At 37.0% G+C, this 19,015-nt stretch overlaps 1 protein-coding gene across 6 annotated transcripts in view; it reads right to left on the bottom strand.

The window, feature by feature from the left end:
• Positions 1–19,015, bottom strand: part of CBLB (Cbl proto-oncogene B) — a 219,550-nt gene that overhangs the window by 73,839 nt on the left and 126,696 nt on the right. For all 6 annotated transcript variants that reach the window (XM_037063336.1, XM_037063340.1, XM_037063339.1 and 3 more), the window contains exon 10: positions 8,376–8,579. In XM_037063336.1, the coding sequence (XP_036919231.1) occupies positions 8,376–8,579 (204 nt within the window). The remainder of the gene's footprint in view (positions 1–8,375; positions 8,580–19,015) is intronic.

Here is a 19,015-nt window from a genome sequence, read left to right on the forward strand (position 1 = left end):
TGTATTCACCCAAAGAGGTCGAAAACTTAGTTCCACACAAAAATGCTGCACAAAGATGTTTATCAGTGCTTTATTCCTAATTGCCAAAACTTGGTAGCACCAAGATGTCCTTCAGTAGATAAGTGGATAAATAAAATGTGCTACAACCACACAATGGGATATTATTTAGTACTAAAATGAAATGACCCACATTAAGCCATGAAAAGACATGGAGGAATCTTAAATGCATATTACTCAGTAGAAGAAGCCAATCCGAGAAAGCTACATACAGTACAATTCCAACTATATGACATTCTGGAAAACTGGGGAGACATTAATAAGACCAAGGTTTGCTGGGACTGGGGTGGGGGAAATGAACACACAAAACACAGATTTTTAGGGCAGTGAAAATATCCCACATGATACTACTATGTGTATTCATTCATCACTAAACACCTGTCCAAACTCAGAGAATGAACACCAACAAAAGTGACCCCTAACATAAACTGTGAATGTTGGATGTTAATGAGGTGCCAAAATAGATTAATCAATTACAATAAATGTACCACTTTGGTGGGGAATGTTGATAATGGGGTAGGCTCTGTACGCATCGGGGCAGGAGATGGATAAGAAATCTCTGTATATTCCCAAGCCCTGGCTGGTGTAGCTCAGTGGATTGAGTGCGGGCCTGCGAACCACAAGATTGAGGTTAGATTCCCAGTCAGGGCACATGCCTGGGTTGCAGGCCAGTTCCCAGCAGGGGACTCACGAGAGGCAACCATACATTGATATTTCTCTCCTTCCCTTCCTCTCTAAAGATAAATAAATAAAATCTTAAAAAAAAGAAATCTCTGTATATTCCCATCAATTTTTCCTGCTCTAAAAGCTCTAAAAGTCTTAAAATATAAAAACGACACAGAACAAAACAAAGCAAAAGAACCACCAGCAAGAAAATATCCTGTAAGTTGGGGGAGAGGAGAATTCTGCTGCACTTCTCTCTGTAGGAAGGAAATACAGGCACCTTCCCACTTTCATTAAGAACATGGATGTGTGTGTGTGTGTGTGTGTGAAGTGAGGCTTACTATTATAAATGATCACTCAAGTTGCACTAGTAAGTTCTAAAAAATTTTAGATACTACAAATTAGAAGCAATGAACAGGAAAACTGAAATACACTTGGAGAAATATCAACTGGATTAAGAGCTGACTTTCCCTTGAGGTTTGACCGAGAATGGGTCAATCAAATTGCCAAGTGTCTACTTTAAAGAAGTTGCAAACAGCCTCACAAGTGGAATAACCCCAAGGGCACAGCTCTGCTAACATGTGAAACACTCGGCTACACAGAGCTATGCTGCTTCTCCTTGAAGGACCTTTTATGAGAAGGATGTAATCTCCAGGTTAGTTACTAGGCTCTGTAACACTAACAATTCTCTGAAGTTTCATATTTTACTTTAAACATTTCTATGAATTTTGCATCCTGATCCAAATATATGTGATTTTAATTTAAATCAGTGGTTCCCCTCCCTCTGCACAATCTCGCCTTAACTCTTGTAGCACAATGTAGGCTTCAGGAAGTATGCCATGTTGGTTGTAGTAGCCTCTTATACCCTTTGATTCACTCACTCAGCTGCATAACCAATTTTGAGAAGTCAGGTAAGAATGATGTATATAATTCAGAAATATTTCCATAAAATGGCTGAAAAACAAGAATATTTTGAGAATTAAAGGAATAAACTTCAGTTGCTGAAAAATGCTCTCATGTGAAATCTCTATTGTTCCAAAACATCACATACAGCTGGTTTAGAATAAGTAAGTATTATTTAGTTACTACGTTAGAGGATACTTAACCATTTCAATTTACATATGTAGAAAATAAAACGTGTGAGCTCATTTAAATGAGCATTTTCTCTGACTCTTAAATATAAAAGATGGCTTTTGAGTACATTATTTTATTTTTATTTTTTCAAAGATTTTATTTTTATTTATATTTAGAGAGAGAGGAAGCGAAGGACAGAAACATCAATGTGTGGTTGCCTCTTGTGTGCCCCCAAGTGGAGACTTGGCCTACAACCCAGGCATATGCCCTGACTGGGAATCGAACCAGCAACACTCTGGGTTCACAGCCTGTGCTCAAATATTGAGCTACGCCAGCCAGAGCTGAGTACGTTATTTTAATGAGGTTATGAAATGAAGTCATAACTATGAATAGATATTGATACATTAGAAAACACAGTCAATTGCTCACCAAGCTAATATAGTTTGGGTACCTAATTCTTGTTAAAGAATGACAGGTAACAGCATTTAAAAGAAAGAAGAAATGTCCATAAACACCTCAAAACCACTGATACTTAATTCTCAGAAGTACAGCAATATTTCAGGAGTCTTAAGTAATACTATATAAAAATTAATGTTAATAACAACAATTACTATGTACTAGCACTGTTCCAATGGCTTTACATACATGAACTCATTGAATCTCAGCCCTCAGAAGGAAGGTTTCACAGACAAGGTCACTGAGGCATGGGAGGTTGAATAACCAACGTGAGGCACTCAGAAATTACCCAGCAAAACTAGAACATGAACCCAGATTGATGGATGCTAAGGCTCATAGCTTTAAGAAAAGTACAGTTAGGAAGAGTGTCACCACTGTTCAGAAATAAAACAAAAAAACTTTCTCAGTGGCATAGGATGCATCACACTGTGCAAGCCTCTGACGATGAAAAGAGCAAGGTGTGGCCTCTGCCCTCCAGGAGCTTGCAGCCCACCACAGGTGGCCAACCAAGTAGGAGATTTCAAGTGCTTGCTTTTCCTAAGCTACTACATATTCAAACCGTTTTTGCAGAATACATAACAGTACCTTCAAGGTCCCCTATATCATATAGCACAAAGCAGTGTTTTGCTTGGTTAACCATATGCTAATGAAGAAAATACTACTATTTTGCAGAGAGCTTTAGGAACATAAGTGAACTTAACACAGTTCAACATCAAACATGGATGAACCTGTGACTCGGGATTGCTTACCATCATCCCTGACTTTAGCTGTGTGTACAGTGTGAGAAGTGAGGACTACTGGCAGTGAGGACTACTGATTCCCTCTGGTGGCACTGCCCTGGGCGTTTCCAATCTCTGGCCCTGACCACTAAATGCCAGTGGTTTCCTCCACCCATCAGTCATTGTGAAAACCAAAAATGTCCCCACATATTTCTGAACACTCTTAGCAGACAGAACTGCCTATAGTGGAGAATAATTACATTGTGAATGTTTATTGTTATTTCTGTATTTCACTGTTGTTGTAACTTTTGTCATTACTGCTGTGGCATAGGCTCGAGCCCTGTCGTTGGAATCTGAGTCATGTTAAGAAGGCAAAACTCTTCTAAAAACACTTTAAAGACACTGATTTGTACACATTAACTCTCTCCTCAAGATTAGAAATACTATGGATCCAGCCCTGGCTGGCATAGCTCAGTGGATTGAGCGCGGGCCTGCGAACCAGAGGATCGCGGTTCGATTCCCAGTCAGGGCACATGCCTGGGTTGCAGGCCGGTTCCTTGCAGGCTAACTACCAGCAGGGGATGCACAAAAGGCAACCATACATTGATGTTTCTCTCCCTCTCTCCTTCCCCTCTAAAGATAAATAAATAAATAAAATCTTTAAAAAAATAAAAAATAAAAAAAATAAAAAAAAGAGAAATACTATGGATCCTTTTTTGACAATTATTAGGAAAAGCAAGAATTATATGATATGTTAAATTTTTAAAAAGTAATATGTATTTTACTTGGTGACAACATGAGAAGAATGTATAAAAAATTAAAAAATTCCCTTGACCTATAGCCATACCAGTTTTTGTTCTTATATGGCAATTCATTTACATTTTATGTACTCTTTAAAAAAATAAATAAAATGTTTAAGACCAAAGGAATTAATTTGGGTTCATATACCAGGCCAGTCCATCAACATATTTATTTTGTATGCAAATCTTTTTTTTTGCTTGTAATTTTATGTACTTGGTGAATAATACATTCTATTAACATGACTGCTAAGGAACTATTTAGATGCCTCTTTACACCTCTGGCAAAATGAAACAAAATTCTGACTAGCCACACAGACACCTTTTCTAAGCTCTGATCTCATTGAAGTCAGAGAGAAGGATGTGGGCCTACCAATCATACCCTGGAATTCCTTTGAGGGCTCACATCAGATCCAATCATCCTAGAAATTCTGACAAATCAAGAACACAGGCTATGGTACAATTTTAAGCAAATTCTAAAACATCTTCTAGGTAAAATCATAAAATAGTCTATATCAAGAAAGGTGACAAATATATACTATATTATAGATTTGTAGGCTCCATTTGCTTCTGTAAGATTAGCATTATTAAATATACCTTATAATAATAAGTCTTATAATACCTTATTATAAATAACTCATAATAATAAAGTCTAATGTTTAGTATGCTACTATTTATAAACTCCAGTAGTGGGATGTCACCATGGTAACAGGAATATATAAAGAACTCAGTCATGTATAATATGATGGAAGCATTACTAATTTAAAGAAGGAAATACGAATAAGATAGGTAGAAAGATTCCATAATGTAGTCATCAACCTGTTCATAAAAGAGGAGAAAGATGAGTATTTTAAAAAGCAGATAAAAAATTGAAATCATTCTGCTGGACAATGACTGACAGTCACTCTTGGAGATGAGAAAATGAAATGATTTAAAAATGAATGAATACACTAAACTAAACCAGCACAGAGAGACAGATTCAGATATAACAGGATGCCAGACAGCTAAGGGAGGGAGGGTAGGGTGTGGAGGGACTGAGCAAAAAGGAAAGAAGACTCACTGACATGAACAACAGTGTGGTGATTACGGGGTGGGGTAGGCGGGTACAAAGGGACTAAATGGTAATAAAAAAATACAATAAAAAAGGGTGAAAAATAAAAAATAAGTGAGTGAGGCAAAAGAATGATTTAAAGAACATAAAGGAGGTACCCTGGCCAAGTAGCTCAGTTGGTTAGAGTGTCATCCCATTACACAGAGGTTATGGGTTTTGAGCTCCCATCAGGCACATACAAGAGTCAACCAATGAGTTGTTTCTCTCTCTCAAATCAACTTGTTTCTCTCTCTCCCTCTTCCTCTCTCAATTTTTTAAAAAAGAACCCTAGAAGAGGAAAATTCCAGAACAGCTACTATGTCAAAATGACCATGCGATAGTTGTTTATAAACTCAGCTACAAGACAGAACTGAATAAAATCTCTAATTTGATATATTGTACATATATATTCAGTCTTCAGATTGGAACAAAGACAAAAAAAGTGTAGAATTGGGTTACTGTCCCCAAAGAGCATGTAAGCATGCATGTGCATTCATTATTTCACTTAGTAGATAACACTGTGTTTAGGTGCCAGGAACAAAAGGTAGACAAGAAGCTGACCCTAGGCTTATGAATTAATAGTCTAATAGAGAAGATATTCCTCTAATCATCTAGTATAACTACTGAAGTAGAAGTACATATTGAGTATTCTAGGAACATAATGTCATAGCAATATTTTTGCCAGTTATTCAGAAAGAACTGATGCTTATATGCACATTAAAATTTAGATTTTACTGACATTTAAGTGACAGCAATTTGTGAAATATTATAAAATCAACAATTTGTTTAATGGACTAGAGGCAGATCAGTGCACATAAAGACATTTAATTCAAATGATTCCTCAATTTAAGAACAAATAACTCCAAGTTCTTTACATTTTTCCAATATCTAACTGCCATAGGAATGTACAGAAGTAACACTGACTGCAGTGAAAGCTTTATTAAACGGTACTATTGACCGCCAAATACACCACTGAAGTGGGGCTTTTGGAACAATGACATCTGGAAGCACCATTCTCCTTTTCACACAAACTAGAGAGAAGATTAATGTGAAAATCCCTCAGCTCCCCTGACAGAACGCTCACTGGTGTGCTAGGGAGAACAAAACATGCACGGCCTTGAAAGCGGTGAAAAGATCAGGGCAAACCACCGGAGTCACCTTCCATCATTCTGCTCATTTTATGCTACCAGTCATTCCTTCCACTTGCCAGAGCCACTGCTGACAAATTCTATGCAGCAGAAAGAAAGAAGGAGCTTTGCAACAGCATGGATGGAACTGGAAAGCATTATGCTGAGTGAAATAAGCCAGGCGGTGAAAGACAAATACCATATGATCTCACCTTTAACAGGAACCTAAAGACAAAACAAACAAGCAAAAATATAACCAAAGACACTGAAATGGAGAACAGGCTGACAGTGACCAGAGGGGAGAGGGGAGGGAATTTCAGGGGAAAGGGAGAAGGGTTTACAGGAACAAGTATAAAGGACACACGGACAAAAACTAAGTGGGTGGAAATGGGAGGGAGGGGGGAAGCACTGGGGGGGGGGGGCGTGCTGGGATTGGGAGTAAAAGACAGAAAAATGTCTGGAACAACAATTAAAATACATAAAATTTTTTAAAAAGCTCAAGATTCTACTTCACTCAGTGGAAGACAGGCCAAGACTGCAACTTTTTCCAAAAATCACATGGGGAAAATACTGCTTTCCCCCAAGCAGTAAAGTATACAACACTCTTGAAAGAATTATTTTTCACACCCCACTCCCCTCCCCTGACATGAATCACTGAAAGAAGAAATTCCATCTGGTTAAGAATACTGAAATGCCTTTTTGCTAGTTAGAAAAAATTACCATCTAAGTCACTTAAAGTCTTGAACTGTTGCATGCTTTTTCAAACACTTTTCCTTCATTCCCTATTACAGTACATGCATTCAGTACCATCCTCTACTGGCTTATAGTGCCCTAGACCCAAGGGCTGCAGTCTTCTTCGTAAGGGCCACACGGTAAATATTCTAGGCTTTGCAGGCCAAGATGCAAAGTCAATGAAATACGTAGGTATTTACAAAATCATTTAAATATGTAACCATTTAAAATGTAAAACCATTCTTAGCTCACAGAAAAACAAACAAAAACAGGCCATAATTTGCTGATTCCAGTGCTAGATCATGGCCATATATCCAGATGAAGCAAAGGCCATTAGCTTATCAAATTTAAATGAATGATCTTTTGTACCAAGACTTAACATCTTTCAATAAGAGCCTACAGTGCAGGAGTGATCTAAGGAATCTCTGTCCTATAGAATTATCTACTGGATAATAGGATAATAGATACTTCTATTACATATATCTTCATTACATATTTCAACACCTATAGAATAATGTTCTGTATCTGTGAGTTTAATATGGTAGCCACAACACAAGTAGCTATTGAGCATTTAAAATATGTCAGGTGTGTCTGAGGAATAAATTTTTTATATTTTATTACCTTTTAATTATTTAAAATTTATATTTGAATACCCACATATGTTCTCTGTACCAAGTGTTTCCCTATCAGAGTGATAAATGTATATAGCAAATACAATCTGATGCTCTTACACATTATCATCACTCCACCTAGATGGCAAATAGGTTTCATGTTACCTGCCAAATCTTGATGAACTACAGTGGAGGTTCCATAGGGCTGTATAGGCAAAATCTGAACTTGGTGAGGGCCATGACTGATTAGCCATGCTTGCCATGACACAGGAGGCAGGGGGTCACCTTCACACAGTATTTGCAAGCCCCTTCATACCTCTCATTGCCATTTTGCTGATATTGAGAGCATAAAGCTTCTGAGTATAATCTGAATTTCATGTATGTTACTGTACAGAGAAGAGCTTGATATCTAGAGTCCAGTTCTCTTGATCACTGTGTATCTGGTTTGCAAATTACTCAATTCCCATTCTGATTCATTGACTAGTCTCTTGTGAGCTTGGTTACATAAACTCCAACTGGGCAGTAGCATCCATTCTCGGTAAACTGAAAAAATCAATTTTCTGACTTGGCAATATGGATAAACAAACCACAGACTATGGTAAATGCACAAAGGTAAATCATATGTGGCCTCTTAGTAGCCAAATGGAAGACTGGCTTTCCTGGGAATAAAATAACTTTATCAGATACTTCTTTTAGACTTCAACAAAGACTATTTTTGATCAGTTTCATCGTTTCCAATTTTAGTACTTTCTTCCTTAAATTTTTCTTCACAAATCTCCTATTGCCAGTCTTAGGTAACATACCTCTGTATAAAAGTTCACACCGCCTCCTTTTTTGAAGTCTAAAACTAGTGAGAGTGTACTTTGGGTCCACAGTTCTTTCACAGTGTATGAGTGCGTCATTTTGTCCACATCACTTCTACCTTCCCCTCTTTTGATGCCCGAATCTTTCTTTCCAAAACACACTCAGTCATACCCCATTTGTGCCAGCACCATTTCTTTTTCATGTCCACATGCCACGCTAACTAAGCCCATGTTTTCTAGTTTTACCTTTCGGACATTTGCCAACCGGTTCATCATCAAGGACTCCTCTCGGTCATCATCGTCATCCAAGTCCAGCATCGGCATTCCAAAAGGGTCAATGATGCTACAGCACCTGGAGCCTTCGTCTCTTGGATCAAAGGGGTCCACAATTATGGGCTCTGTTCCTTTTATTTCGCAGCGACAGAAGGGGCAGCCCTGGCCATCTGACTCCTGAACAAATACAAAAAAAAAATGTGCTGATTGGTCTTTGTTCAAATAAAACAGTACTGGGAGGAGCCAAAGTTTTGTAACTATAAAAAGAAGTTGCAAAAAAGATTTTTTAGGCTAGTCAGTGGGAAAATGTCTGTTTTGAAGAGACAGTAGAGTAGAACAGAAAGCCAAAATATGTGATAAATGTTCAGTACATCAAATTTCATTTTTTAAAAAATTTCCTTTAAAAAAAGTTCGGCCAAAGCAAAGGAGCCTAATTTTCCTGAATGTTCACTTATAATATTAATGCATCAAAATTTCAGTCCTGCAGAAAACTGGAAATTGAATCATGTCCCTGTTTACCAACAGGCACCAGTACTAACTAAACATTTTATAAAAAGAACATTTTGAAAACAATTTATTATAAATAGAATAATAGTAACAATTAGAACAATCCATTTTACAATTCACTCTGGAAAAGATCCTGTGCATAAAAATATGACTAAATATTGCCATTTTAATTGCCTCCGTCTTTTAAAACCTTGATCTGTAAGTGGGAAAACACAAAGTAACTCCATATTCAGAAGCCATCAACTGTTCCCAGAGCCCATGTGAAGCACACTATGTGACATGGTTAGTGTCACCCTTTGTCTCCTTCCACACTACAAAAAGGTTTGTGCAAATACTTTTTCCAACAGAAATTTATTTACAGTAATTATTAAAGATTTTGTACATAGTTCCCCAATTCCATTTCTCAAATATAACTGCCCTAAGAAGTCATCACTGGCAGGAAAATAGGGCAAGACTGTTTCCTGCCCTGTAGATAGTGCTGCCTTACAAAACACAGATGGCGTTCGATAACCGCCACTGCATTTTTGTTCCTGCATTATACCCTGACTTTAGTAGTGTGTAATTTAAAACACAGTAAAAATCATAAAATCATGTAAAGGCAGAAATGGGATGACTTAGAACCATTTTTGAAGCTGAGACAAGGGATGCAAAGAGAAGTAACATCTTTACAGAAACTGCTCAGTCCTTAATTCCAGACCGTCCCACCCCCTTGGAATGACAGGAAGGTGGAGACCACCTGTGCTGCAGGGGTGCTCTGACCAGCAGTGGAATGACATTCTCACTCTCCTCTCACGGGACAGTTACTGCACAACCCCTCTGAGGCAGGGCCCTTCCCAAATGTAACTCAGATTAACAAGGTGAACATCCACATTGCCACAGATATTGTCAAAATGAAGAAAAAAGAAAAACTTCTTGGATTGGGTAATGAAAGGAAATTGCAACATTCCTTATTTATTTACTGTTAAATAATATGGGTCAGAATCTTGGGGTAAAATAATTGAACTAAAGTGATGGCAAAAATACAGACATGCTGCTACAAAATCCTTTTCTGTTTACTGCCACACATGTTCAGGTCTGGTGGGCTTCGACGCAACTGAAATATTATTTGGTCCTTATTTCACAGATAATAAAGTTGAAACTTCATTTTTCTATCTTCCATGGGTATTTTCTAACACAAAACTAAGTCTCCTATCTTTTGATAACAAGGACATTAAACTTAAGTACATACTCAATATATGTTGTCATCTGGGTGAAACCCCCTTATTATAAAAGTTAAAAGGGATCCCTGTTGTGTGCCTCTCATGGAATTTTCTTACCAATCTGTGTAATTTCAAAAAGACAGCTGCAATGCATAAGAGCAAGATGTGAAAGAGCTGACGTTCCCCATGTCTTTACTATATGAAGGATGGAAAGCAGTGGGGCCTACTTCATTCACACGTTAAAACAAAACAAAAGGAAACAAAACAAAAAAGCTATTACAGAAAATTTTAAACATACAAAAGCAGAAAGTGTAATACTGGGTTGGCCAAAAAGTTTGTTACATTTTTTCTGTAATATAAAAGATACATTTTTCATTTTCACCATTAACTTACTGATTTGGAAATACTGAATATACCATCTACTTCCCACTATTGGCTTCTAGTGGGTAGAGGCCGGGGGTGCTGCTAAACATCTTCCAGTTCATGAGACAGCCCCATGGCAAAGGATTATTTGACCAAATGTCAATTGTACCAACAAATTCTCAAACCACTTTTGACATGATCAATCAGTTAGAGCACTTTCTCCACACACTGCACAAATCTTTTTTTGTTTTGTTTTTGTATTTCAGTTGGTTTTTTACTTTTGAAATAATAAAGCATAACATGCCAAAAATATTGTGTATCTTCTTCCATTTTCAGTATTAAAATGGCTACACAAAAATTTACTTATTTTGATTTTTTAAATGCACGCTGACATGACAGCTGCCACAATACAATCAATCTAACAAAACTGTTTTGAATAAAGTTAAAGATAATTAAGTACTATTACAGCCATTGCACGGAAAACACATAACATGCTTTTTAGCCAAACTAATAAATTCGGATGTACCTATCACCCAACCCCGACCATTATCAATTCACGACCAATCCTGTTTCATCTATACATTTACTCACTCCCTCCGCTGTTGGACTACTTGGAGCACATCCTACACATTACATAAACTCACCTGTAAATGTTCCAGCATGCATATCTCAGAAGTACAAAATCTCTTAAGATCTACCTACAATACAACTACCATAACTAAAGATGAGTCCACTCAATCTAAACCACTGTAGCCACAGTATCTTTGAGTGCATTGCCTAGAATGTGTGAGCCACTCTGTTTGACTACAGATGCTTTTCTTAGAACCTCCAAGGTCAATTTGCATTTTTTTTGTTAAGGGGTCTTACAGTTTATGCCACATATTTCCTAACAGAAGGTCACTAAAAAGACTAAGTTTGGAAAGAGAAGGAGGTAAAAGGCAGTAATAGCATCCTGGTGGTACAAGAAAAAGACTGGAAACAGTCTATTACAAAGCCCAATTTAGGTTCTACTCCATCTCTCCTCTCCGAAATGCTATGCAAATTAGTGATGTGTGTCAGAGTAGCAGTCTTAGGAGTATGTATCACGAAAGATATCTTCTGTCAGCATTATCTCTGTTGAGAGTTTATATTACTTACTAGATTTCAAAAAATAGCTATAATATATATCCTTTCTGACTGGCACTCACGGATCACACTGAATGTGTCTTCTTAATGGTATTTATTACAATATGATTTCACCCATTACTCTTTCTCCGTATACTGACTACTGTCATATGCAAATTAAGTTTAACCATAAATTCTCAAATGCTACCTTGGTACTATGCCTTGGTTTCTATCAGATGGTTGACTGACTACACATGAAGAATGCCTTTAGCGGGCATGTAACTCATTAGCATTGAGCCTCAATAATTAAAATAATGTTTCTGTCAACATATACTTAATGCAAAATCAAGAGCATATGTTAATGAAAAAGAAATACCAACAAATACCCCCTTTTCTAGTATCCAACATATTAACATTCTGAGAATGCTAAGAGGAAGTACTTGGGACTCCACCATTCTAACTGAGTAAGTAGATTTCACTTCCTCAAATAAGAAATACTCCCAAAACGAAAGATACAGAACTTATCGGTAGGTACTATGTTTATCTGAAACTTAACTATGCAATATGCTCATAATAAAATAATTCAGACTTATACCAGCCCTTAATACTATAATCCATCAATTTTCGACTAGTGCGCCTTGGTACACTGGGGTGCCGCAAGAGGTACGCTGAAAAATTTTACTACTTTGTGTGTCCTGAGATAAAAAAGGTTGAAAATCACCATGTAAGTTAATGGTATTAATTATTATGTTTAGGTAACCTGAAAACAAATCAACCATGACAGAAAAATAGAAAAAGTTTCCAAAAAATGTATTTGCTTTCAGGATGATTATTTGAGGACAAACTTGAATTTACAGTGAAACACTCATGCCTTCACACATATTCAATATACACGGAAGGCCTGAGAGGACACGCAGGACTTCATGAGTCTCATTTTAGAGCGCATTTTATATCTGTACTGTGCAGGTGTGTTGTCCATATCCATCTAATTTATACTACTTTGTTATACTTTGTGCAGATTTAAAGTTGCCATAAATCTTTTTTCTAAAACTGGAACAATTAGAAATAAATAAATAAATTGGTATGTAGCTGGATACATACATACACTGAGAGTAAATTGGGTCCATAGAAAGCATTTTCTGAGCATAATAATCCCCACAGAAACTAAATAACTTCTTGTAAAAAGAATGAATGAAGATCATTAATAGTAATCTTAGACCAAATAACAGAGTGGGAAAGATTTTGGCTTTGGTGCTTTTATGATGGGGAAGGAAAAAGACATAGGTGGACCTAGACTTAGAGCTTCTAGTTTTAATCTGGGAGACCCACAAAAATAGTAAATCGGAAAAGCAGCACGACATTCTGAATCAGGACAGTTTGGTTGGAATATTACACCCACCAGTTGTGACACTGAATAAGCCATTTCATCTTATTTGCAGGGTCTGAGAAAATGTATGTTTCAAAAGGCATCTTAAATATAAGGCAAGATAAATTTAGTCAAAGCTTTCCAGAGACTTCCCACCAAGATGGAGGCATAGGTAGATATACTGTGCCTCCTTGTACAACCAAAAGAAGGACAACATCAAATTTAAAAACAAAAAACCACCAGAGCTGACAGAAAATTAAATTGTATGGAAGTCTGACAACCAAGGAGTTAAAGAAGAAACATTCATCCAGACCCGTAGGAGGGGAGGAGATGGGCATCCAGGCAGAGAGGACTCGCAGCAAGGCAGTGGGTGGAGGACCAGGCGGTCCCACATTCACTTACAGATAAACTGGGAGGAACAACTGGGGGACATGACAGACCACACAACCCAGGGTGCCACTGTGGGGGAAATAGAGTCTCAAACCTCTGCCTGAAAACACAGTGGAGGTTGAGGTGGCAGGGAGAGAAACTCCCAACCTCCCAGGAGAGTTCATTGGAGAGACGCACAGGGTCCTAGAATGTGCACAAACCCATCCACCCAGGAATCGGCACCAGAAGGGCCTAGCTTGCTTGTGGGAAGCGGGGGAAGTGACCGAAAACTGGCAGAAGGCAGAGCAAGTGGCACTGTTCCCTTTCAGACCTCTCCCCCACATACAACACCATGATGCAGCGACGTGGGTTGCCCCACCCTGGTGAACACTTAAGGCTCCGCCCCTTACTACATAACAGGTGCACTGAGAGGAAAAAAAATGGCCCAAATAAAAGAACGAATCAAAGCTCTAGAAAAAAATACAAATAAGTGACAAAGAGATAGCCAACCCAGATGCAGAGTTCAGAACACTGGTAATCAGGATGCTCCAGGAACTCACTGGCTACTCCTACAGCATAAAAAAGACCCAGGCAACAATAAAGGTTACATTATGTAAAATAAAGGAAAACCTACAGGGAATCAACAGTGACAAGAAGGAAAGTGGGACTCAAATCAATGGTGTGGACCAGAAGGAAGAAATAAACAACCAACCAGAACAGAATGAAGAAACAAGAATTCAAAAAATGAGGAGAGGCTTAGGAACTCCAAGACATCTTTAAACATTCCAACATCCAAATCATAGGGGTACTGGAAGAAGAGGAAAAGCAAGAAATTGAAAACTTATTTGAACAAATAATGAAGGAGAACTTCCCCAATCTGGCAAAGGAAACAGATTTTCAGGAAATCCAGGAAGCTCAGAGAGTCCCAAACAAGCTGGACCCAAGGAGGAACACACCAAGGCACATCATAATTACATTAGCAAGATTAAGGATAAGGGGAGAATCTTAAAAGCAGCAAGAGAAAAGGAGATAGTTACCTACAAAGGAGTTCCCATAAGACTATCAGCTGATTTCTTAAAAGAGGCCTTGCAAGCAAGAAGGGACTGGAAAGAAGTATTCCAAGTCATGAAGGGCAAGGACCTATATCCAAGATTATTCTATTCAACAAAGCCATCATTTAGAATGGGAAGGGCAGACAGAGTGCTGCTCAGATGAGCTCAAGTTAAAGGAGTTTATGATTACCAAGCCCTTATTATATGAAATGTTAAAGGGACTTATCTAAAAAAAAGGAAGATCAAAAACATGAACTTTAAAACGACAACAAACTCACAGTTACTAACAACCAAATCTAAAATAAAAACAAAAACAAAAACTAAGAAAACAACCAGAACAGGAACAGAATCACAGAATTGGAGATCACATGGAGGGTTATCAGTGGGAGAGTGGATGGGGAGAGAGCAGGGGAAAAGGTACAGGGAGTAAGTAGCATAAATGGTAGGTAGAAGATAGACGGGGGAGGTTAAGAATAATATCGGAAATGTAGAAGCCAAAGAACTTATATGTACAACCCATGGACATGAATTAAAGGGGGGGGAATGCAGGTGGGAGGGGGTGCCCTGGGCGGAGGGAAGAAAAGAGGGGGAAATGGGACAACTGTAATAGCATAATCAATAAAATAGATTTTTGAAAAAGATGAAATAGGTAAGAGAAATGGTTTGCTCACAGCTACACAGGACGTAGAAATAAAATTGACTATGGGCGGGGGGAGCTTTCCAAACTGCTATGTAAATTCCAGGTGGTATAACTACTATAAAAATATTCTCAAGAATAAACATAGTAAGATAAGCAAGAAAACATATTTGAGCATGTAAAAAAAATCTGTATATCCATAAGAATTCTATCTTATAATACAATGAATTTAAAAACTGCACAATTATCAGTGTATATAAATTAAAAATAATCAGAAATATGAGATATCTTCCTAAAGTGATACTATCAGTTACTATATTAGGAACAGTAACAGCTAAAATTCCAGGCACTGTTGTAAGCACTAGCCATGTATTATTTCATGTAATCCTATGTATAGGACGGGTACAGTTATTACTCACATTTTGCCAAAAAGAACATTGAAAATGTACATAATATGAGGGAGGTCACACAGCTAAAGAAGAGTCAATAAGAAATTCCACCCTAGAAGTCTGTTCTAAGATCATGATCTTTCATCACTGTACTACCACTATACTATACAACAATAATTTAGCTACAAGTTTCAGTTAAAGAAGTAACTATAAGCAATAAATATTCTATTTGCTCTAATTGAAAAGCCTCAATGTTCAATATGAAGATGAAAAATTTGTCCTAGTAATTACACTATTCCTTGTGGTATTGTTTTAACATAATAATAGCTTTTCTTTTGAATATGTTTCTAGAATCCATTTTAAAGCTTTAATGCACAAAGTTTATGAGAGTTTGCATTCTGAAGACATTTAATTTAATGGAGCCAACTTTCACAGCACCTGTTAAAGGCCCTTGTTAGAACCAACTGAAAATGTTTCCGAAGCGTCAGTATATGCAGTGAGCATCTATTTAATGTAGCCACTAGAGTCAGAGATACACATTTCCTCTTCCAGATTTTAATTTCTCATATCTATCTCACCTTTTCCATTCCTGTCCTCTGTAGAATTAAGAACTTTAGCTCATCAATCATTAGAACAACAGTTTTGTACAACTTAAGTAGCCCCTGCATCACTCCCAAAATGGAGGAGCTCCGACATTTTACCATACACAAAAAGACACAACATGTAATCAAAGATGTAAATACCAATCTGTAGCATTCTTAAAGGCAAATATTTATAGTACTACAGTTACAAAATTTCACAGAGGCTAGAAATTGGTCACTTTTGAAGGAAGATGCAGTAAAAGATTATTTCTTAATGCCTTGAATGTGATGCTACTGGCTTCTCACCTGTCTTAGAGAACTACACATTTTTTTTCTCTGACAATGCTCACTAAACATAGGGCATCCATAAAATCTCTTTAATCACATGTCATAGTAAAATCAGAGCTTACTGATTTACATCTATTGACTTTTTTGAACACTGTATCTTTCCTTTATTTTGAAAAAGTATGCAAAAGAAATAATCATAGGAAAAAACTAATTGTATTTTTAATTGAAATCCTTAGTAGTAATCAAAACAAGTCTGCAAATTTCAATACATGAGTATCCATTTTTATTTTGAAAGATATATTTGATGAACATGGTTTTGAGTTTGTGCCAGTCATGAGCTCAGAGAACTATTTTCTGAATTCCTGGGGGAAAAAACATAGAATGGAAACAATTCCTTACTTTATACTTTACGTGGTTACCCTGCAATTATCATAGGTGCATAATATGCTACTACAAAAAGGGAAGATAGGGAGGAATTCAAGATGAAGAAAACATATTTTGTTAATATCCATGGAATTGTGTGGAAGTGAAAAAAGCCCTCCAAGTTTTATTGCCAAAGTTAGAACAGAAATACCACACCCAGCATGATCCTGTTTCAAAGAATGCCTCTAGAGAAGTGATGATTCAACTTATTTAGTATTCTTTGCAAACTCTGGCTTGCTTATTCAATTTATTTAATAACAAATGTTTCAGAAGGAGAAAAAGTATCTGACACTTCTTCAGAGGCATGACTATCGGACCATTATGGCAGCAATTAAAGAGTAACTGCTTGCAGCCTGTAACAACTGACACTGCTACCGTGCATTTCTTAGGGTTTCTGTTAATTACCTAAAATTTAAGTCTCCAATAAATTTCAATTAAAACAAAGTAGGGCATCAACTAGAAGGAAAAGTTGGCAAGGAACGACTTGCTAGATGTTCGCACAGGCGTAATGTTTTATGGCCAGGGTTTAATATTTCCAATTGGACTCTGACTGATTTATCAGAGTTTCTTGGCAGACATACAGCCTTTAAAATCCTTTCCATATCAGCAAGCTCCACCAAAATAAGACAAAGTAACAAAAAATACATCTTATCCATAATTAAATATGAAGGATAACAGGATGTTCATTTGAAGCAATTATTAATACCATGCTCCTTAATATAAAACTCACAGATTTAATTTTAACTTCTTGAGGGTAGGGGCTATTTCTTAGTGTTCTTAGCTCAGAGACTGGTACAGAACTCAAGACACAGCAGCTGTTTAAGGAATGTTTCCTAAGTAAATAAATTAGTAAATGAATTAATGGATTTGAAATCATGAAGAATGACAGATGAAACAAATCTGTGTCTGCTTCTACCAAACCAGTTAGGAAAAGCAAAATAAATGATCCCTGTGCATAATTAAGTTTAAAAACTTCACCTTTTCTCCAAAGAAAAAACATATATGCATATAAAATAGAAACACTTGGCTTCAGTCAGAAAATATGGACTGTAAACCTGTACCATTTTAAATAAGGAGAAAGTTGCAAAAGAGACATTTTAACTACATGCACTCATATCCACAGACATAACACTCATCTATTTCCTATTACAGCTATAGGTTGAGATACAATGTCTGACAGTGTATTGCACAACTATGAAGATGTTCAATGATTTTGTTTTCTTATTCACCATCAATTAGGTTAAGTCCAGTGAACAACTCATTAAGGCTACAATGTAAGGGTTTTGGAATAGGTAATGTTAGTCAACTGTATTAACTATGTAAGACTTTTATTTTTATTCAGCAATGGGTGCGTTTGTGATCACATTTTTAAATGATTGTCAAACATTTCAGGTTCATACAACATATGAAAGCTGCCAGAACAGTTCTGCTGGTTAGCAGGAAGCACCACGGTGTCAAATCTATATGTAAATGAAGAAACATTCAGATCCCAAAAGCAGAAATGTTCAAAAGTTGAAGCTTCCTTTGAACACTAAGATCCCATTGAGATAACAGAGACTATGTATGGAATATCTCTTTGGAATTCTTCCAAACCGTGGCCTAAGAACAGTCTTCCGGGTACAGAAAACTTGAATAAGGGATCATGATGCCGTGTTTCTTGGTGTAAGAAAGCACTAAAAAGAAACTCGGCTTTACCCTGACCAACATGTCTCAGTTGGTTGAGCACTGTCCCACGAAGAGAAAGGTTGTGGGTTGGTCAGGAGACACGCCTGGGTTGCATGCCTGGTCCCCAATTGGGGTGCAAGCAAGAGGTAACTGATCAATGTTTCTGTCACACATTAATGTTTCTCTCCCTCTCTTTCTCTCTCCTTTCCCACCTCTCTAAAAATAAATAAATAAAATCTTTAAAAAAGAAACTCAGCTTTACTGCCTCTGCATTATATTATTGCAGGCAATAAAAGTAAAATAACATGGAATAAAAAATAAGTGGAAAAACTCGAACTGTGATAAGTTGAAGGGAATCACCCAACTACTGAATGTAAAAATTGATCTGATGTTTAAAATCCTTAGAATTCATTCTCAGTTTTTGAGCATGAGAAAAGTTCTCTGATAAGATCATAGAATCTTCTCAAAAGGGAAATGGACAGAACTAAGACATTATAAGGGCTTTTTGAAACTGATTTACAGTATCAATGTCCTTTTATTTAATGTAATCTCAGTCCTCTTTTCTTCCATTTACATAACCTGTAGCATACAGTCATAATTACTAATGTGTAGGTAGGTAGCATGCTTGAGTACTCGAGAGGAGTTCTAAAATAGGTAAAGCAATGCACAC

The sequence above is a fragment of the Sturnira hondurensis genome, unplaced genomic scaffold (genome assembly GCF_014824575.4).
Source record: "Sturnira hondurensis isolate 20B ecotype Veracruz unplaced genomic scaffold, ASM1482457v3 Scaffold0014432, whole genome shotgun sequence".
NCBI classification, from domain to species: Eukaryota; Metazoa; Chordata; class Mammalia; order Chiroptera; family Phyllostomidae; genus Sturnira; species Sturnira hondurensis.